The sequence below is a fragment of the Phyllostomus hastatus genome, unplaced genomic scaffold, assembly GCF_019186645.2.
Source record: "Phyllostomus hastatus isolate PE091 unplaced genomic scaffold, TTU_PhHast_1.1 phas_scaffold_78, whole genome shotgun sequence".
In the NCBI taxonomy this organism is placed as follows: domain Eukaryota; kingdom Metazoa; phylum Chordata; class Mammalia; order Chiroptera; family Phyllostomidae; genus Phyllostomus; species Phyllostomus hastatus.
Window position 1 is genome coordinate 53,974,289 of NW_025334041.1, and position 17,120 is coordinate 53,991,408.

The 17,120-nt window shown below is 37.2% G+C and overlaps 1 protein-coding gene across 13 annotated transcripts in view; it reads left to right on the forward strand.

Annotated features, from left to right (window-relative positions):
• SUGCT (succinyl-CoA:glutarate-CoA transferase) overlaps positions 1-17,120 on the forward strand; it is a 1,092,359-nt gene that overhangs the window by 594,917 nt on the left and 480,322 nt on the right. For 2 of the 13 annotated variants that reach the window (XM_045828740.1, XM_045828744.1), the window contains exon 13: positions 11,241-11,265. The exons of the other annotated variants lie outside the window; for them this stretch is intronic. In XM_045828740.1, coding sequence (XP_045684696.1) covers positions 11,241-11,265 — 25 coding nt within the window. The remainder of the gene's footprint in view (positions 1-11,240; positions 11,266-17,120) is intronic. 13 annotated transcript variants of the gene reach the window in all.

Genomic DNA, 17,120 nt, shown 5'->3' on the forward strand with positions numbered 1-17,120 from the left:
ACTTAGGACAAAATTATAAGTTTTATTGATTTCAACCAATAATTTAAAACCACCAAATTAAATTTTATCTAACAAGCAGATATCTAGGATATCTACAGATTCCTAAAATAAGAATTCAATAGATATCATAAATTATACATACTTAAAAGAATCAAAGTCTATTTTTGACTTTCATATTTTTTATTTTTAAATTACAGTTAACATACAATATATTAGTTTCAGGTATACAACCCAGTGATTACATATTATATAACTTACAAGTAATCCCAATAAATCTCATACCCATTTCACTCCATATATAGTTATCATAATATTATTGATTATATTGTCTATCCTACACTTCACGTCTCTGTGACAATTCTGTAACTACCAATCTTCTACTTCCTAATCCCTTCCCTTCACATTTTTCACCCATCCCTTAAAGCCCCTCCTATCTGACAACCATCAAAATGTTCTCTATATCTATGAATCTGTTTCTATTCTTTTGGCTTGTTTATTTTATTTTCTAGATTCAACTGTCGATAGATATATATTTATTGCCATTTTACTATTCATATTTAAAAAAAATTTCATCTTTGTAAAGTGGACCCTTTAACATTTCATGTAATACTGTTTTGATGATGAACTCCTTTAGCTTTTTCTGCCTGGGAAGCTCTTTATCTGTCTTTTGATTCTAAATATTATTTTTGCTAGGGAATCTTGATTATAGGTCCTTGCTTTCATTATTTGAAGATTTCTTGCCAATCCCTTCTAGCATGCAAAGTTTCCTTTGAGAAATCAGCTGACAGTTTTATAGAGTTCCTTTGTTGGTAACTGTCTTTCTCTTGATTCTGTTAAGATTCTCATTGTCTTTTTTTAAAAAAGATTTATTTATTTATTTATATTTAGAAAGGGAAGGGAGGGAGAAAGTGAGAGAGAGAGAAACATCAATGTGTGGTTGCTGGGGGTCATGGCCTGCAACCCAGTCATGTACCCTGACTGGGAATTGAACTTGTGACACTTTGGTTCGCAGCTCGTGCTCAATCCACTGAGCTATGCCAGCCAGGGCCTAGATTCTCATTGTCTTTAACCTTTACCATTTTCACTGTGATATGCCTTGGTGTGGGCCTGTTTGGGTTCATCTTGTTTGAGACTCTGTGCTTCCTGGACTTGTATGTCTATGTCCTTTACCAAGTTAGGGAAGTTTTTCCATCATTTTTACATAGGTTTTCAATTCCTTGCACTCTCTTCTCCTTCAGCAACTCCCATGTGAATCTTGGTACACTTGAACTTGGTACAGAGGTCTCATGCTATCCTCATGTTTTTGAATTCTTCTCTTTGTTTTCTGTTCTGATTGGGTATTTTCTGCTTCCTCATCTTTCAAATATTTGATTTTATCTACCACTATATCTACTTCACTGTTGATTCCTTGTAATATATTCTTCATTTCAATTAATGTATTCTTCATTTCTGAGGTTGTTTTTTATGATTTCTAATTCTGTTTTAATGTTTCCCATCTCTTTGTTGATATTCTCACTAATTTCATCTACTCTTCCCCCAAGTTCATTAATCAGTTTTTCAGTTTTTCACATTTTTAATCAGTTTTATAATCAGTTTTTTTGAGCTTTCCATCTAGTAGATTGTTTATCTCTCTCTTATTTAGTTCCTTTCCTGGAGTTTTATTTTATTTCATTTGGGATGTGTTTGTCTCTTCATTTTGGCAGCCTTTCTACATTTGTTTCTATGTATTAGGTAGAGTTGTTTTGTCTCCTGGGTTTGGTATAGTGGCCTTATGTAGTAGGTGTACTATAGGTTTCAGTGGCACTCTCCATTCACCTGAGCTGGGCTCTCCAGATGTGCCCTTTGTGTGGGCCTTGTATACCTTTCAGTTGTAGTTGAGCCTTGATTGCTGTTGGCAATTTAGTCCCATGCAGATTAGCTGCAAGGACTGGCTGCAACCACCATGGAGGATGACCTGTTCAAGGGGGCCGTCCAATGGAACAAGACTTACTTCAGCATTTCCAGTGCTTGCTGAGTCCATCCCTTGAGTGTGTTGCTTGTGTGGTGATTGGGTGGTACTTCGATGTGGTCTGATTTTCTCTAGTGGGTACACTGACTCTAGCACTTCCTGGGAAGTTCAGGCCAAGGTCAATTGCTGCCTGTGTTGCCTGGGGATACCTGGCATGAGCTATAAAGTGACTTGTAGATAGCTGTTGCTTTTGCTGGGCTTGGAGGTACTTTGGAGAGGCCAAACTGTGAACTAAGGCTGGCTGCCACTAGTGCCAGGCCTGCTGCCACTTAGTAAGAGGTACATGGCATGCTGAGGCCAAGTGCTGATTGTTTCAAAGACTTTAGGTAAGTCTGAAGCATGAGTCAAGAAAGGCCACTAATGACTTCCAGCCAAGATGGAGGCATAGGTGGATGCACTGTACCTCCACGCACAACCAAGATTGGAACAACAACAATTTAGAGGCAGAATAACACCCAGAACTGATAGAAAGTTTATCTGAATGGAAGTCGGACAGCAAGAAGTTGAAATAGACCCATTCATCCCGACCAGTATGTGGGGCAGAGATGAGGAGCCCAGCGCGGGTTGCGGTGTGGAGAACAGGGATAATTGGGTGCATAAGGCAACTGGGAGCAAGTAAGGCATCTGGGGTGTGCAAGCTCGCAGTGGGTGGACCCTGAGTACGCAAGCAGCAGCTGGCAGACCCAGTGAGGTGGCAGTTGTGGAGCAGGGCAGAGCGTGCAACCAAGGATCCCAGGGAAGGGACTGAGGTCCCAAGGAGAACAGAGCTACCACCATTGTTCCCTCTCGACCCTGCCCTCACATACAATGTCACAATCTAGCGACTGGGGTGCCCAGCCCTGGTGAACACCTAAGGCTCCACCCCTCACTGTAACAGGAGCAACCAACGCCCCCCCCCCAAAAGAGAGAGAGATGGCTCAAACAGAAGCACAAATTGGTGCCCCAGAGCTCATCCTTTTGAGCGACCAAAAGATAGCTGACCTATCAGATGCACAGTTCAAAACACTGGTGATCAGGAAGCTCACAGAATTGGTTGATATTTGGGTGCAAATTAGATGAACGAATGCAGGTTACCATAAAAGAAATGAAGGAAAATGCATAGGGAACCAATAGTGATGGGAAGGAAACTGGGATTCAAAACAATAGAGAGGACCAGAAGGAAGAAAGAAACAACCAAACAGGAAAGAATGGAGAAATAAGAATTCAAACAAACTAGAAGCTTAGGAACCTCCAGGACATCTATAAATGTTCCAACATCTGAATTATGGGGATACCAGAAGGGGAAGAGGTAGAGCAACAGATTGAAAATGTATTTGAACAAATAATAAAGGAGAACTTCCCCATTCTGGCAAAGGAAATAGGCTTCCAGGAAGTCCAGGAAGCTCAGAGAGTCCCAAAGAAGTTGGACCCAAGAAGAACCACACCAAGGCACATCATAATTACATTAGCCAAGGTAAAAATGAAGGAGAGAATCCTAGAAGCAGCAAGAGATAAAGGGACAGTAACCTACAAAGGAGTTCCCATCAGACTGTCAGCTGATTTCTCCAAAGAGACCTTACAGGCAAGAAGGGGCTGGAAAGAAGTATTCCAAGTCATGAAAGGCAAGTACATACATCCAGGATGGCTCTATCCAGCAAAGCTTTCACTTAGAATGGAAGGGCAGATACAGTGACCTCAGATAAGGTCAAGTTAAAGGAATTCATCATCACCAAGCCCTTATTTTATGAAATGTTCAAGGGACTTATCTAAGAAAAAGAAGGTAAAAAACGTGTATAGTAAAATGACAGCAAACTCACAAGTATTAACAATCACACCTAAAACAAAAACAAAAGCAAACTAAGCAATCAACTAGAATAGGAACAGAACCAGAGAAATGGAGATCACATGGAGGGTTAGCAACAGGAGAGTGGGAGAAAAGGTGGGGGGGGGAAGGTACAGAGAATAAGTAGCATAGATGGTAGGTAGAAAGTAGACAGGGGGAGGGTAAGAATAGTATGAGAAATGTAGAAGCTAAAGAAATTATAAGTATGACACATGGACATGAAATAAAGGGGGGGAAGTGGGTGGGAGAGGGTGTACAGGGTGGAGGGGAGTGAAGGGGAGAAATGGGACAGCTGTAATAGCACAATCAATAAAATATATTAAAAAAAAAGAAAGGCCACTGGTATAGAAAAGCCACTGGTATAGGAAGCTTCTATAGCTTCCAGTATAGAACTGGAAGCAGGTTGGATGGGCCTGACAGTTGGGTGAAGCATGATCTCAGGGAATCACCTGGCCAGGTGAACAGTAATAGCCATGTGGATGGATACTCAAATGTGGTGCTCTCTTGCCAGCTGTAGAGGGGGAGGGCTCAGAAAAGGAACAATGGCATTTGTCAGCACTTCTGTCTGGCAGAAAGTTGCCCATCTAGGTCTCACCCAGATGCCAGACACTTCAGTTCCTCCCTGTATGTCCCTGGTGCCTTTCAAGCTGCTGCCTCAGTGTTAGAGCTCAGACAGTGAGTCCAAACAAGTTTGTTTCCAGGTCCTTTAAATGGAACACCAGGGACTCTAGAAGCCTTCTATCTCAGCCACAATCCCCACAGGTTTTTATAGCCAGAAGTTATGTGAACTTTCCTTCCTGCATCGGAACCCTTGGCTGGGGGTGGGGTGGTGTGACCTGGAGTGAGATGGAGGCCCTTGACTCCTCAAGAGAGACCTGCATTACCAAGATATCCCTCCCAATTTTCATCTGCCCAAAATGGTTGTGGGACCAACACTTTCCACATTTCCATCTCTTCTACCAGTCTTTTTTGTGGATTCTTCTTCATATCCTTAGTTGTACTTCTGTTCAGCTAGAATTCTGGTGGTTCTGGAAGATGGTTGTTCTGTAGTTTAGTTGTAATTCTGATATGTTTGTGGGAAAATGTGAGTATCACATGTACCTACTCTGCCATCTTGACAGAAAGCCAAGAATCAGAAAGCCCTATACCTCAACATTTAATATCTATCTTAAGAATTGTAATTTATATCTATTTTCTTCATTGCAAGGACTGTGATCTTAAAGGCAAGAGAATATTGTAGTATTTTTGTAACCTAATACAGTCTCTTATTGTATTAGTTTTCTATTATTGCTAAAACAAATTTATACATAATGGCTTAAAATAATGCAAATTTACTATCCTATAATTCTTCAGATCTGAAGTCTAAAATAGGTTTCCATGAGCTAAAATCAAGATGTTTCCTATTAATTACTCTAGGGGAAAATACATTCCCTTGCTGTTTCCAGCTTTTAAAATCTGCCCACAGTCCTTAGCTGATATCCTGCTTTCATCCTTAAAGCCAGCAATGGCCAGTTGAGTCTTTCTTATATTGTTCAGGATAGTCTTTATATCTTAATCTCCTTGGCTTAATCACTCGGCTTGACTTGGAAAGTCCCATTTTCTACATAAGATAACACATTTACAGGTTCTGTGATTAGGGCGTGTCCATCTTTGAGGGCTCATTATTCTGCCTGGTGCATTGATCTATAGCAGAGAGCAAATATTATTGACACATTGGACACAATAAAGTTTCACTTTGTACTCAAAAATAGGAACAAGACATTTCCATGTGAATATTTATTATGCAGTGGTTAAAGATATTATGCAATGGTAGGCAATGCTATGATGAACATTATTTTTTAGAATCAATTTAGTTGTTTTCAACCTCATCAATTCTGTATAAATTATTTATATAGTGTTATATTATTTTTAAGTTTTAATATCTAAATATATAATTATTATTATTTTTATTTATTTAATTTCACCTTTATTGTATTTTTCCATTACCATTTAGTCCCCTTACACTCTCCTGCCCCCAGCAATCACTACACTGTTGTCCATGTCCATAAGTTCTTTTCACTTTTTTGCTCAATCCCTCCACTCCCTCACCTCCACACTCCACTAGCTCTCATCCTGCTCTCTGTCTCTAATTATTTTTAAAGAATGCACATGATATATGGGAGTAACACATTTCTTTAGATGGTATAATTGTGACTTGAAATGTTTAACAGATACATATAGTAAAACAGTGAACATCATATTTATCTTGACTTGTGAAACTATCTCTAGAATAAATTCCTTAAATTTTTACTTCTTTTTTTGGGTAATGCAAATTAATTTTTAAGTATTACAACTTAATTTTGTATAAAAATGACCAAATTACTTCTCAAAATAGTGCTGATATTTTAATATCAGCAAAATATAAATTCATCAAAACTGAGTGGGGAATGCTTGTTTTCCCATATTATCACTAATACTAGATATTAGTCTTTTCAGCTTTCACTAATCAGTTTTGAAAAAGAGAGAGTATTTGCATTTCATAAACACTGGAACTAACACTTTCATGTCCTAGATTAAAAATAAGAATGAGACTTTTTATATTTATTTAACTGTTAAAATCATTTGCCTGTTTTCTACTATCTTTTAAGAAGTTTTTACTTTTGTATATTATGAATTATAATCCACTTTTTGATTATAAAAAGTAAACTTGTTTTCCACAGTGCTACCTGCCTTTGAACTTTATTTATTATTTTTGTTGTTTTAATTATTTGTGCTAACAGATCATTTTAGTTATTAATGAAATCAAATAAATCAGTTTATTTTTTCCTTTATAGTGCCTGGACTTTGTGTCTTATAGAATAACAGCTGTACTCCTAAAGTATTTAAAATAGTCATATTTCTTCTTTGACATTAATATCATTTTGTTTTTAGCTCTATATTACTTCAAGAATTTTTATCTGTGATATAGGAATATAATTTTTTTAACCAAGTGAAAGCCAAAGATTCCAAAGTTACTTCTTTTTTTCTTTTTTATTTAAATTATTGTTCAAGGATAGTTGTCTCCATTTGTACCCCACCATGGTCCCCTGCCCTACCCATCCCCACCTACCAACCTTGAACCTACACCCTGTGGCTTCGTCCATATGTCCTTTATACTTGTTTCTTCATGGCCCTTTCTCTATTTTCCCCCATTATCCTACTACCCTCATCCCTCCAGTTACTCTCAATTTGTTTTCTATTTCATTGTCTCTGGTTATATTTTACTTGTTTGTTTGTTTGTTTTGTTGATTAGGTTTCACTTGTAAGTGAGATCATATGGTATTTGTCTTTTACCACGTGGCTTATTTCACTTAGCAAATGCTCTCCAGATCCATCCATGCTGTCGCAAAGGGTTGGAGCTCTTTCTTTCTGCTGTGTATTATTCCATTGCATAAATGTACCATAATTTTTGACCCACTAATTCACTGATGGACACTTAGGTTGCTTCCGGCACTTGGCTATTGTAAATTGTGCTGCTATGGTCATTGGGGGGCATAGATTCTTTTGAATTGGTATTTCAGCATTCTTAGGTTATATTCCCAAAAGTGGCATTACTGGGTGAAAAAGCAGTTCTATTTTTAGTTTTCTGAGAAAATTCCATACTGTTTTCTGCAGGGAATGGACCAGTCTGCATTCCCACCAACAGTGTACTAGGGTTCCCTTTTCTCCACAACCTCTCCAGCACTTGTTTATTGATTTTTTTATGATGGCTATTCTGACAGGTGTGAAATGGTATCTCATTGTGGTTTTAATTTGCATCTCTCTGATGGCTAGTGATATTGAACATCTTTTCATGTGTGTCCAGATCCTTTGTATTTCCTCCTTGGAGAAGTGTCTGTTCAAGTCCTTTGCCCATTTTTTAATTGGGTTGCTTCTCTTCTTAGAGTGGAGTTGTGTGAGTTCTTTAAATATTTTGGAGATCAAATACTTGTCTGAGGTATCATTGGCAAATATACTTTCCCATGCAATTGTTTTACTTAGCCATGCAGAAGCGTTTTACTCTGATGAGGTCCCATTTGTTTATTCTTTCCTTTATGCCCCTTGCTCTAGGGGGACATATTGGTGAAAATATTGCTACATGGAATGTCTGAAATTTTCCTTCCTATGTTCTACTCTAGGACTTTCATGGTGTCATGGTTTATATTTAAGTCTTTTATCCACCTTGAGTTTATTTTTGTGTGTGGTATAAGTTGGTGATTGAGTTTCATTTTTTTTGCGTGTAGCTGTGCAGATCTCCCAACACCATTTGTTGAAGAGGCTATTTTTACTCCATTTTATGCTTTTGCCCACTTTGTTGAATATTAATTGACCATAGAGACTTGGGTTTATTTCTAGGCTTTCTAATTTGTTCCATTGATCTGTGGGCCTGTTCTTATGCCAGTACAAGTTTGTTTTGATTATTGTAGCCTTGTAATATATTTTGATGTCAGGTATGGTGATCCCTCCTACTTTGTTCTTCTTTCTCAAAATTGCTGCACCTATTTGGGGTTGTTTATGGTTCCACATAAATTTTTGAAATGTTTGTTCTGTGTTTGTGAAATATGTCATTGTTATTTTAATAAGGACTGTGTTGAATCTATAAATTGCTTTGGGTAGTATGGGCATTTTGATGGTGTTAATTCTTCCAATTCATGAACACGGTATTTGCTTCCAATTATTTGTGTCTTCCTTAATTTCTTTCTTCAGTGTTGTGTAGTTTTCTGAGTACAGGTCTTTTACTTTGTTGGTTAGGTTTATTCCTAGGTATTTTATTTTTCTTGTTAGATATCAAATGGGATTTTTCCCCTGATATCTGTTTCTGATATTTCATTGCTAGTGTACAAAAATGCCATCAATTTCTGAATATTGACTTGTATCCCACTGTTTTGCCAAATTCACTTATTAGGTTGAGTAGTTTTTTGGTGGAGTCTATAGGATTTTCTGTGTACACTATAATGTCATCTGTAAACAATGACAGTTTTGTTTCCTGCTCTCCATTTCAGATAGCTTTCATTTCTTTTTCTTGTCTGATTGCTGTGACTATGACTTCCAATACTATGTTGAATAGAAGTGAAAGTGGACTGACTTGTCTTGTTGCTGATTTAGTGGGAAAGCTTTTAGATTTTGCCCATTGAGTATGATGTTGGCTGTAGGTTTCTCATGTATAGCTTTATTATGATGATGTATGCACCCTCTATTCCCACTTCACTGAGTATTTTTATCATAAATGGTTGCTGTACCTTATCAAATGCTTTTTCCGCATCTATTGATATGACCACGTGATTTTTGTCTTTCCTTTTTTTTATGTGAGGTATTACATTTAATGTCTTCCAAATATTTAACCATCCTTGCATCTCTGGGATAAACTCCACTTGATCATGGTGTATGATCTTTTGGATGTATTTCTGGATGTGGTTTGCCAGTATTTTGTTGAGGATTTTAACGTCTATATTCATCAGCGATATTGGCTTGTAGTTTTACTTCTTTGTTGTGTCTTTATCTGGTTTTGTAATTAGGATGAAGCTGGCTTTGTAAAAAGAGTTTAGGAGTTTTCCCTCTTCTTGGATTTTTTGGAGTAGTCTGAGAAAGATAGGGGTTAACTCTTTCTTAAATGTTTTTTAAAATTCTCCTGTGAAACCATCAGGTCCAGGGATTTTATGTGCTGGGTTTTTTTTTTTTTAATTGCTGCTTCAGTATCAGTAGCTGTTTTCAGTCTGTTCAGGTTTTAAGGACGTAAACAGAGGCTGCTATTTATTTCCTGATTTTAGATGTCATTTACTTAGACACAATCAATCATGTTTTATATTTTGAACTATTTTATATTTTCTGTCCACTAGCACTAAGAATATCCATTGGTAACATAAGGTTATTGGAACAGGGATTTGAAAAAATCATGTTTTGGTGCTGATAGGATCTGACAAGTTAGTTTTAATATCTGGCATCTTACTCATCAGCAAAACTGTTCAGTGTCTCTGGTCAGAGACTCAGATGGACTGAGTCCAACTCCCATTCTGGACAATAATGAAGGATGTCGGAATGGAACCAATTCAAGAAGTGATTCAGGAAAAAATTAGACTTTCACCTGCCTTTCAAGAAAAATTTCAAAATTTTGTGAAGATTTTTACCAGTAAAAGTTACTTTTAAGGCACATGAAAATCTACTTTTCAAGCCTCCTACTGTTTATTCCTCTGTTGCTATTGGTTGATACACATTCAAGAAACTCTATTACACTCTTACTTGGCTATTAAAAAAGAATGAAATCTTACCATTTTGGACAGCATGAATTGAACTAGTAGGTATTATGCTCAGTAAAATAAGTTAGAGAAAGATAAATATTGTACCATATGATTTTACTTCTATGTGGCATCTAAAGAGCAAAATAAATGAAAAAGAATAGAAATGGATTCATAAATACAGAGATCAGATAGATGGTTTCCAGAGGTGAGGTGTGTAGCAGAGTGAAAAAAGTGAAGATATCAGTAACTACAAATTGGTAGTTACAAGATAGTCATGGGAATGTAGAGTACAACATAGGTAATATAATCACTAATAATATAATAAGTACATATGGTGCCAGGTGCATACTTGAAATATCAGAGGGACCACTTTGTAAAGTATATGTGTATATAACTGCTGTGTTCTGCACCTGAAACTAATACAAAATAATATTGAATGTAGACTGTAATTAAAACACAAAAAATTTTAAATTACCACTATATAGTGTACTGCATTATTATAGGGAATCATAATGAGAAAAAAAAGTCATAATAAAAAATAAAACACTTCTTATAATAGCACTATTTTTTGGTAACTTGTATTCATTGTGCCCTTTCTAGCTAACAAATTACATGAGCATAATGCTTATAAGGTTTCCACAAGGATTAAATAAGCAGATACAAGTAATATGTCATGAACAGTGCTTACCTCATAGTAAGCCCTCAATAACTCTTTTTCTTTAACTGAATGTATTGGGGTCACATTTATTAACAAAATTATATTGGTTTAAGGTATACAATTCTATAAAACCTCATTTGCATATTGTGCTGTGTTCTTACCACCTAATAATGTCTCTTTAAATCACTATTTATCCTCTATTTACCCTCTCCTGTTTCCTCTGATATGCATTTCCCACTAGTAATGATTATACTGGTGTTTGTCTATGACCTTTTTGTTTGTTTGTTTGTTTTGCTTAATACCTTCACCTTTTTTTTACCCAGCCCTCCTACCCCTCCCCTCTGACAGCTATGAGTCAGTTTCTATTTGTTTGTTAGTTCATTTTGTTAATTAGACTTCGAGTAAGAGTGGAATCATATAGTATTTCTCATTCTGTGACTGGCTTATTTCACTTAACATAATGTGCTCCAGGTCCATCCATGCATCAAGAAGGGTAAATTTTTCTCTTTTTTTTTACAGCCAAGGAGTATTCCATTGTGTAAAGGTACTACAGCTTTTTTTATTTCTTAATTTTATTTTAATTGTTGTTCAAGTACAGTTTTCTGCCTGTTACTCCCATTCCAGCCCACCACCCCCAGTACTACCCACCTCCCTCCCATTTCCACCACCCCTAGTTTTTGTCCATGTGTAATTTGTACTTGTTTCTGTAAACCCTTCCCCTTTTCCCCTGAAATTCCCACCCCTCTCCCTTCTGGTCACTGTCAGCCTGTTCTATATTTCAGTGCCTTTGGTTATATTTTGCTGGTTTGTTTGTTTTGTTGTTTAGGTTCCTGTTAAAGGTGAAATCATATGGTATTTGTCTTTCACTGCCTGGTTTATTTCACGTAGCATAATGCTTTCCAGTTCCATCCATGCTATTGCAAAGGGTAGGAGATCCTTCTTTATTTCTGCTGCATAGAAGTCCATTGTGTACATGTACCAATGTTTTTTGATCCATTCATTTACTGATGGGCACCTAGGTTGCTTCCAACATTTGCCTATTGTAAATTGTGCTGCTATGAACATTGGGGTGCCTAGGTTCTTTTGGATTGGTGTTTCAGGGTTCTTAGGATATAATCTTAGCAGGGGAATTGCTGGGTCAAAAGGAAAATCCATTTTTACTTTTCTCATAAAATTCCATAGTGTTTTCCATAGTGGTTGTACCAGTCTGCAATCCCACCACCAGTGCACTAGGGTCCCCTTTTCCCCACAGCTTCTCCAGCATTTGTTGTTTGTTGCTTTGTTTATGATGGCCATTCTGACTGGTGTGAAGTGGTATCTCACTGTGGTTTTAATTTGCATCTCTCTGATATCTAGCAATACTGAACATCCTTTCATGTATCTCTGGATCCTCTGTATGTCTGTCCTTCTTGGAGAAGGGTCTGCTCAAGCCCTTTGCCCATTTTTCAATTGGGTTGCTTTTCTTTTTAGAGTGGAGTCGTGTAAGTTCCTTATATATTTTGGAAAATGAACCCTTGCCTGAGGTATCATTGGCAAATATGTTTTCCCATACAGTTGGTGCTCTTTTTATTTTAATATTGTTTTCTTTAGTCATGCAGAAGCTTTTTATTTTGATAAGATCCCATATGTTTATCCTTTCCTTTATGTCTTTTGCTCTATGGGGATATATTGGTGAAAATATTGGTGCATGGAATGTCTGAAATTTTCCTTCCTATGTTTTTCTCTAGGACTTTTATGGTGTCATGGTTTATATTTAAATCTTTTATCTACCTTGAATTTATTCTTGTGTATTGTGTAAGTTGGTGATTGGATTTCATTTTTTTCACATAGCTCTCCAGTTCTCCCAACACCATTTGTTGAATAGGCTATTTTTACTTCATTTTATGTTGCTGCCCACTTTGTCGAATATTAATTGACTGTAGAGACTTGGGTTCATTTCTGGGCTCTCTGTTCTGTTCTGTTGGTCCATATGCTGGTTTCTATGCCAGTACCAGGCTGTTTAGATTACAGTATCCTTGTAGTACAGTTTGGTGTCAGGTATTGTGATTGCACCTACTTTGCTTTTCTTTCTCAAAATTGCAGCAGCTATTTGGGGTCATTTATGGTTCCATATACATTTTTGAAGTGTTTTTTCTATGCCTGTGAAATATGCCATTGGTACTTTAATAGGTATTGCATTGAATCTGTAAATTGCTTTGGGTAGTATGGCCATTTTGATGATGTTAATTCTTCCCACTCATGAACACGGTATATGTTTCCATTTGTTTGTGTCTTCCTTGATTTCTTTCTTCAGTGTTGTATAGTTTTCTCCATACAGGTCTTTTACCTCCTTGGTTAGGTTTATTCCTAGGTATTTTGTTTTTCTTTTTGCTATATCAAATGGGATTTTATTCTTGATTTCTGCTTCTTCTGTTTCATTGTTGGTATACAAAAATGCCTTTGATTTCTGGATATTGACTTTGTATCCCATTGTTTTGCCAAATTCATTTATTAGGACAAGTGGGTTTTTTTGGTGGAGCCTATATGATTTTCTAGTATACTATCATGCCATCTGCAAGCAATGACCATTTTTGTTTCCTCCTTTCTGATTTAGATGCCTTTGATTTCCTTTTCTTGTCTGATTGCTGTGGCTAAAACTTCCAGTAATATATGGAATAGAAGTGGTGAAAGTGGACCTAATCTTAGTGGAAAAGATTTTAGTTTTTGCCCATTCAGTAGGATGTTGGCTGTAGGTCTCGCATATATGGCCTTTACTATGTTGAGGAATGCTCCCTCTATTCCCACTTTACCGTGTTTTTATCATAAACTGGTGCTGTAGTTTATCAAATGATTTTTCCTCATCTGTGGATATGATCATGTGACTTTTGTCTTTGTTTTTGCTTATGTGATGTATTACATTTACTGATTTGCGAATATTGTATCACCCTTGCATCCCTGGGATGAATCCCACTTGGTCATGGTGTATGATCTTTTTAATGTATTGTTGGATGTGGTTTGCCAGTATTTTGTCGAGGATTTTACCTTCTGTGTTCGTTAGCGGTACTGGCCTGAAGATTTCTTTCTTTGTTGTGTCTTTATCTGGTTTTGGGATTAGGATGTTGCTGGCTTGATAAAAACATTTGGGAGTCTTCCATGATTTCGGATTTTCTGGAGCAGTCTGTGAGGGATATGGAATTATCTCTTCCTTAGATGCTTTATGGAATTCTCCTGTGAAACCATCTGGTCCAGGGCTTTTGTGTGTTTGGAGTTTTTTTATTGCTGCTTCAATTTCTTTTGCTGTTATTGGTGTGTTCAGGCTTTCTGCTTCTTTTTCATTGAGTTTTGGAAGAGTATATTTTTTCTAGAAATGTGTCCATTTCACCTAGGTTTTCAAATTTCTTGGCATCCAATTCTTCATGGTAATTTCTTACAGTCCTTTGTATTTCTGTGGTGTCAGTTGTAATCTCTCCTCTTTCAGTTCTAATTGTATTTATTTGGTTCCCCTCTCTTTTTTTTTTCTTGATGAGCCTGCTTAAAATCTTGTCAATTTTGTTTATCTTTTCAGAGAACCACTTCTTGGGTTAATATATCCTTAGAAATGTGCTTTTAGTCTCTATGTTATTTAATTCTGATCTTGGTTATTTCCTTCATTCTACTTGCTCTGGGCTGTCTTTGTTCTTGTTCCTCAAGTTTTTGTAGGGTTCAATTGTTTGTTTGAAATGTTTCTATCTTTTTCATGTATGCCTGTATTGCTATGAACTTTCCTCTCAGGACTGCCTTTGCTGTGTCCCATAAGTTTTGGGTTGTTGTGATTTCATTTTCATTTGTTTCCAGAAACCTTTTGATTTCTTCCCTAATTTCATTCTTGACCCATTCATTGTTTAATATCATGCTATTTAATCTCCATGATTTTGAGTGTTTTGGGTTTTTTCCTTGGGGTTGGTTTCTAGCTTCAGTCCCTTGTGATCCGAGAAAATGCTTGGTATGATTTCAATTTTCTTGAAATTCTTGAGGCTTGTTCTGTGTCCTATCATGTGGTCTATCTTTGAAAATGTTCCATGTACATTTGAAAAGAATGTATATTTAGCTTCTCTGAGATGGAGGGCTCTGTATATATCAGTTAAGTCCATTTCACCAATGGTATTGTTCAATGGCACAATATCCTTGTTGATATTTTGTTTGGAAGATCTATCCATTTTTGACAGTGGGGTATTGAAATTCCCTACTACAATTATGTTGCTGTCAATATCTTTCTTGAAGTCTTTTAAGATTTTCTTCATGTAGTCGGGTGCTGCTATGTTGGGTGCATATATATTTACAATGTTCATGCCTTCTTGGTGGATTCTTCCCTTGAGTATTGTGCAGTGATCTCCTGGGTCTCTCTTTATGGCCCTTCTTTTGAAGTCTGTTTTGTCTGTTGTAAGCATTGCTATCCTGGCTGCTTTTTTTCCTGTCTGTTTGTTTGGAAAACTTGCTTCCAGTCCTTTACTTTCAGTCTGTGTAGGTCTTTTGTCTTGAGGTGGGTCTCTAGTGGGCAGCATATGTGTGGGTCATGTTTTGTTATCCATTTAGCTAATCTCTGTCTTTGGATTGGAGCATTTATTGCATGTACATTTAAAGTTATTATTGATAGGTACTTATTCATTGCCATTTTTATACCTGTGTTCCTCCCTCTCTGTCTCTCTTCTTTTTCCTTTCCTTAGAACAGTTCCTTTAGCATGTCTTGCAGAGGTGGTTTGGTGGAGGTGTATTCTTTTAGATTTCTTTTGTCTGGGAAGCTCCTTATTTGGCCTTCTATCTTGAATGAGAGCCTTGCTGGGTAAAGTAGCCTTGGTTGCAGGCCTCTGGTTCTCATTTCTTAGAATATTCCTTTGCATTCTCTTCTGGCTTGGAGTATTTCCATTGAGAAGTCAGCTGCTAACCTTCTTGGGGTTCCATTATATGTTACTTCCTGTTTCTCCTTTGTTGCCTTTAAGATTCTCTCTTTGTCTTGAAATTTTGCCATTTTAGTTATGATATGTCTTGATCTGGGCCTCTTTGGGTTCCTCCTGATTGGGACTCTCTGTGTTTCCTGGATTTGTGTGACTTTCTCTCATCAAATTAGGGACGTTTTCCATCTTTACTTTATCAAATAGGTTTTTTACCCCTTGCTCTTCTTCTTCTCCTTCTGGTATCCTTGTTATACAGAAATTATTACGTTTCATATTGTCTTGGGTTTCCTTAATTCCTCTTCATTCTTTCTGAGCCTCTTTTTTTTTTCTTGCTCCTTTTGGGTGTTTTTTTCTCCTTTGTCCTCCATCTCACTGTTCCAATCTTCTGCTTCATCAGTCCTGCTTTTGATTCCTTCTACTGTGTTCTTCAGTTCAGAAACTGTATTCTTCATTTCCTCTTGGCCCTTGTTGATAGTTTCTATTTCCTTTTTCATGCTGATATAGTTTGCAGTGAGTTTGTAGTCCCTGTAGTTTCTGGTAATTCATTGTGAGCTCATTGAGCTTCCTGATAACCATTGCTTTGAAGTCTATATCTGATAGTTGAGTTGCCTCTAGTTCACTTAGCATTCTTTCTGAGGCTTCCATTTTTTTGTTCCTTTTGGAGATTGTTTCTTTGTCTTCCCATTTTTTGCTGAGACTTTTTTTGTTAGCTTGAGCTTCTTAAATTGATCTGTTCTGGCTCCCTGGGTTTATGGTGTGAACTTCTGTGTTAGACTACCTGTGAGATTCAGTGGTGCAGTCTCCTTGATCACCCGAGCTCACTGGTCTTGGGCTGCTGTTTAAGTTGGCTTTGTGTTTGTCTTTGGGTTTTGATTGTTGTTGGGTCTTTCTTTGGTGGGTCCTTCCACCAGTTGGTTAACTGAGGGTTATTCTGCCCACCATCCTTTCATTTTCTTGTGCTGGTGAGGGCAGGTTGTGTTGAAGCTGGTTCTTCCATGTGTACAAGGTTTTCAGGATTCTCTCTTGCTCTTGTTCAGTTGTTTGTTTTGGGTAATTTCTCCACTTCATTTAGTTGTATTTCCAGATAAGTCCTGGATTGAGGTTTGTGTGGTTTCCACTCCAGCCTTCACCTTCTTCTGGTTTTACCCATTGGTGGTTCCTTTGTTGTTGGGTTTCCTCTTCCAGTGGGTATCCTGGTGTTCACCGCTTCTACCTACTGTTTTTTGTCACCATTTGGAGGGGGAAGGCAAAATGGTTTAAGACAACAAGAGAGTAGTCTATGATATCTACAACAGCAACTGGTAGAGAAGAGATAGGAGATCCTTTGGCTATGGATAGCATTAACCATGATTTTCCACCCAGCTAGCCCATTTTTATAAAGGGTGGAAGGAAGATAAACTCTTGTTGGGGAAGGAAGGATTGTGAGTTGGATCTAGAAAGCAGGGAGGTTGTGGGAGGTCAGATTCTGAGGTAAGGTGAGAATAAAGGA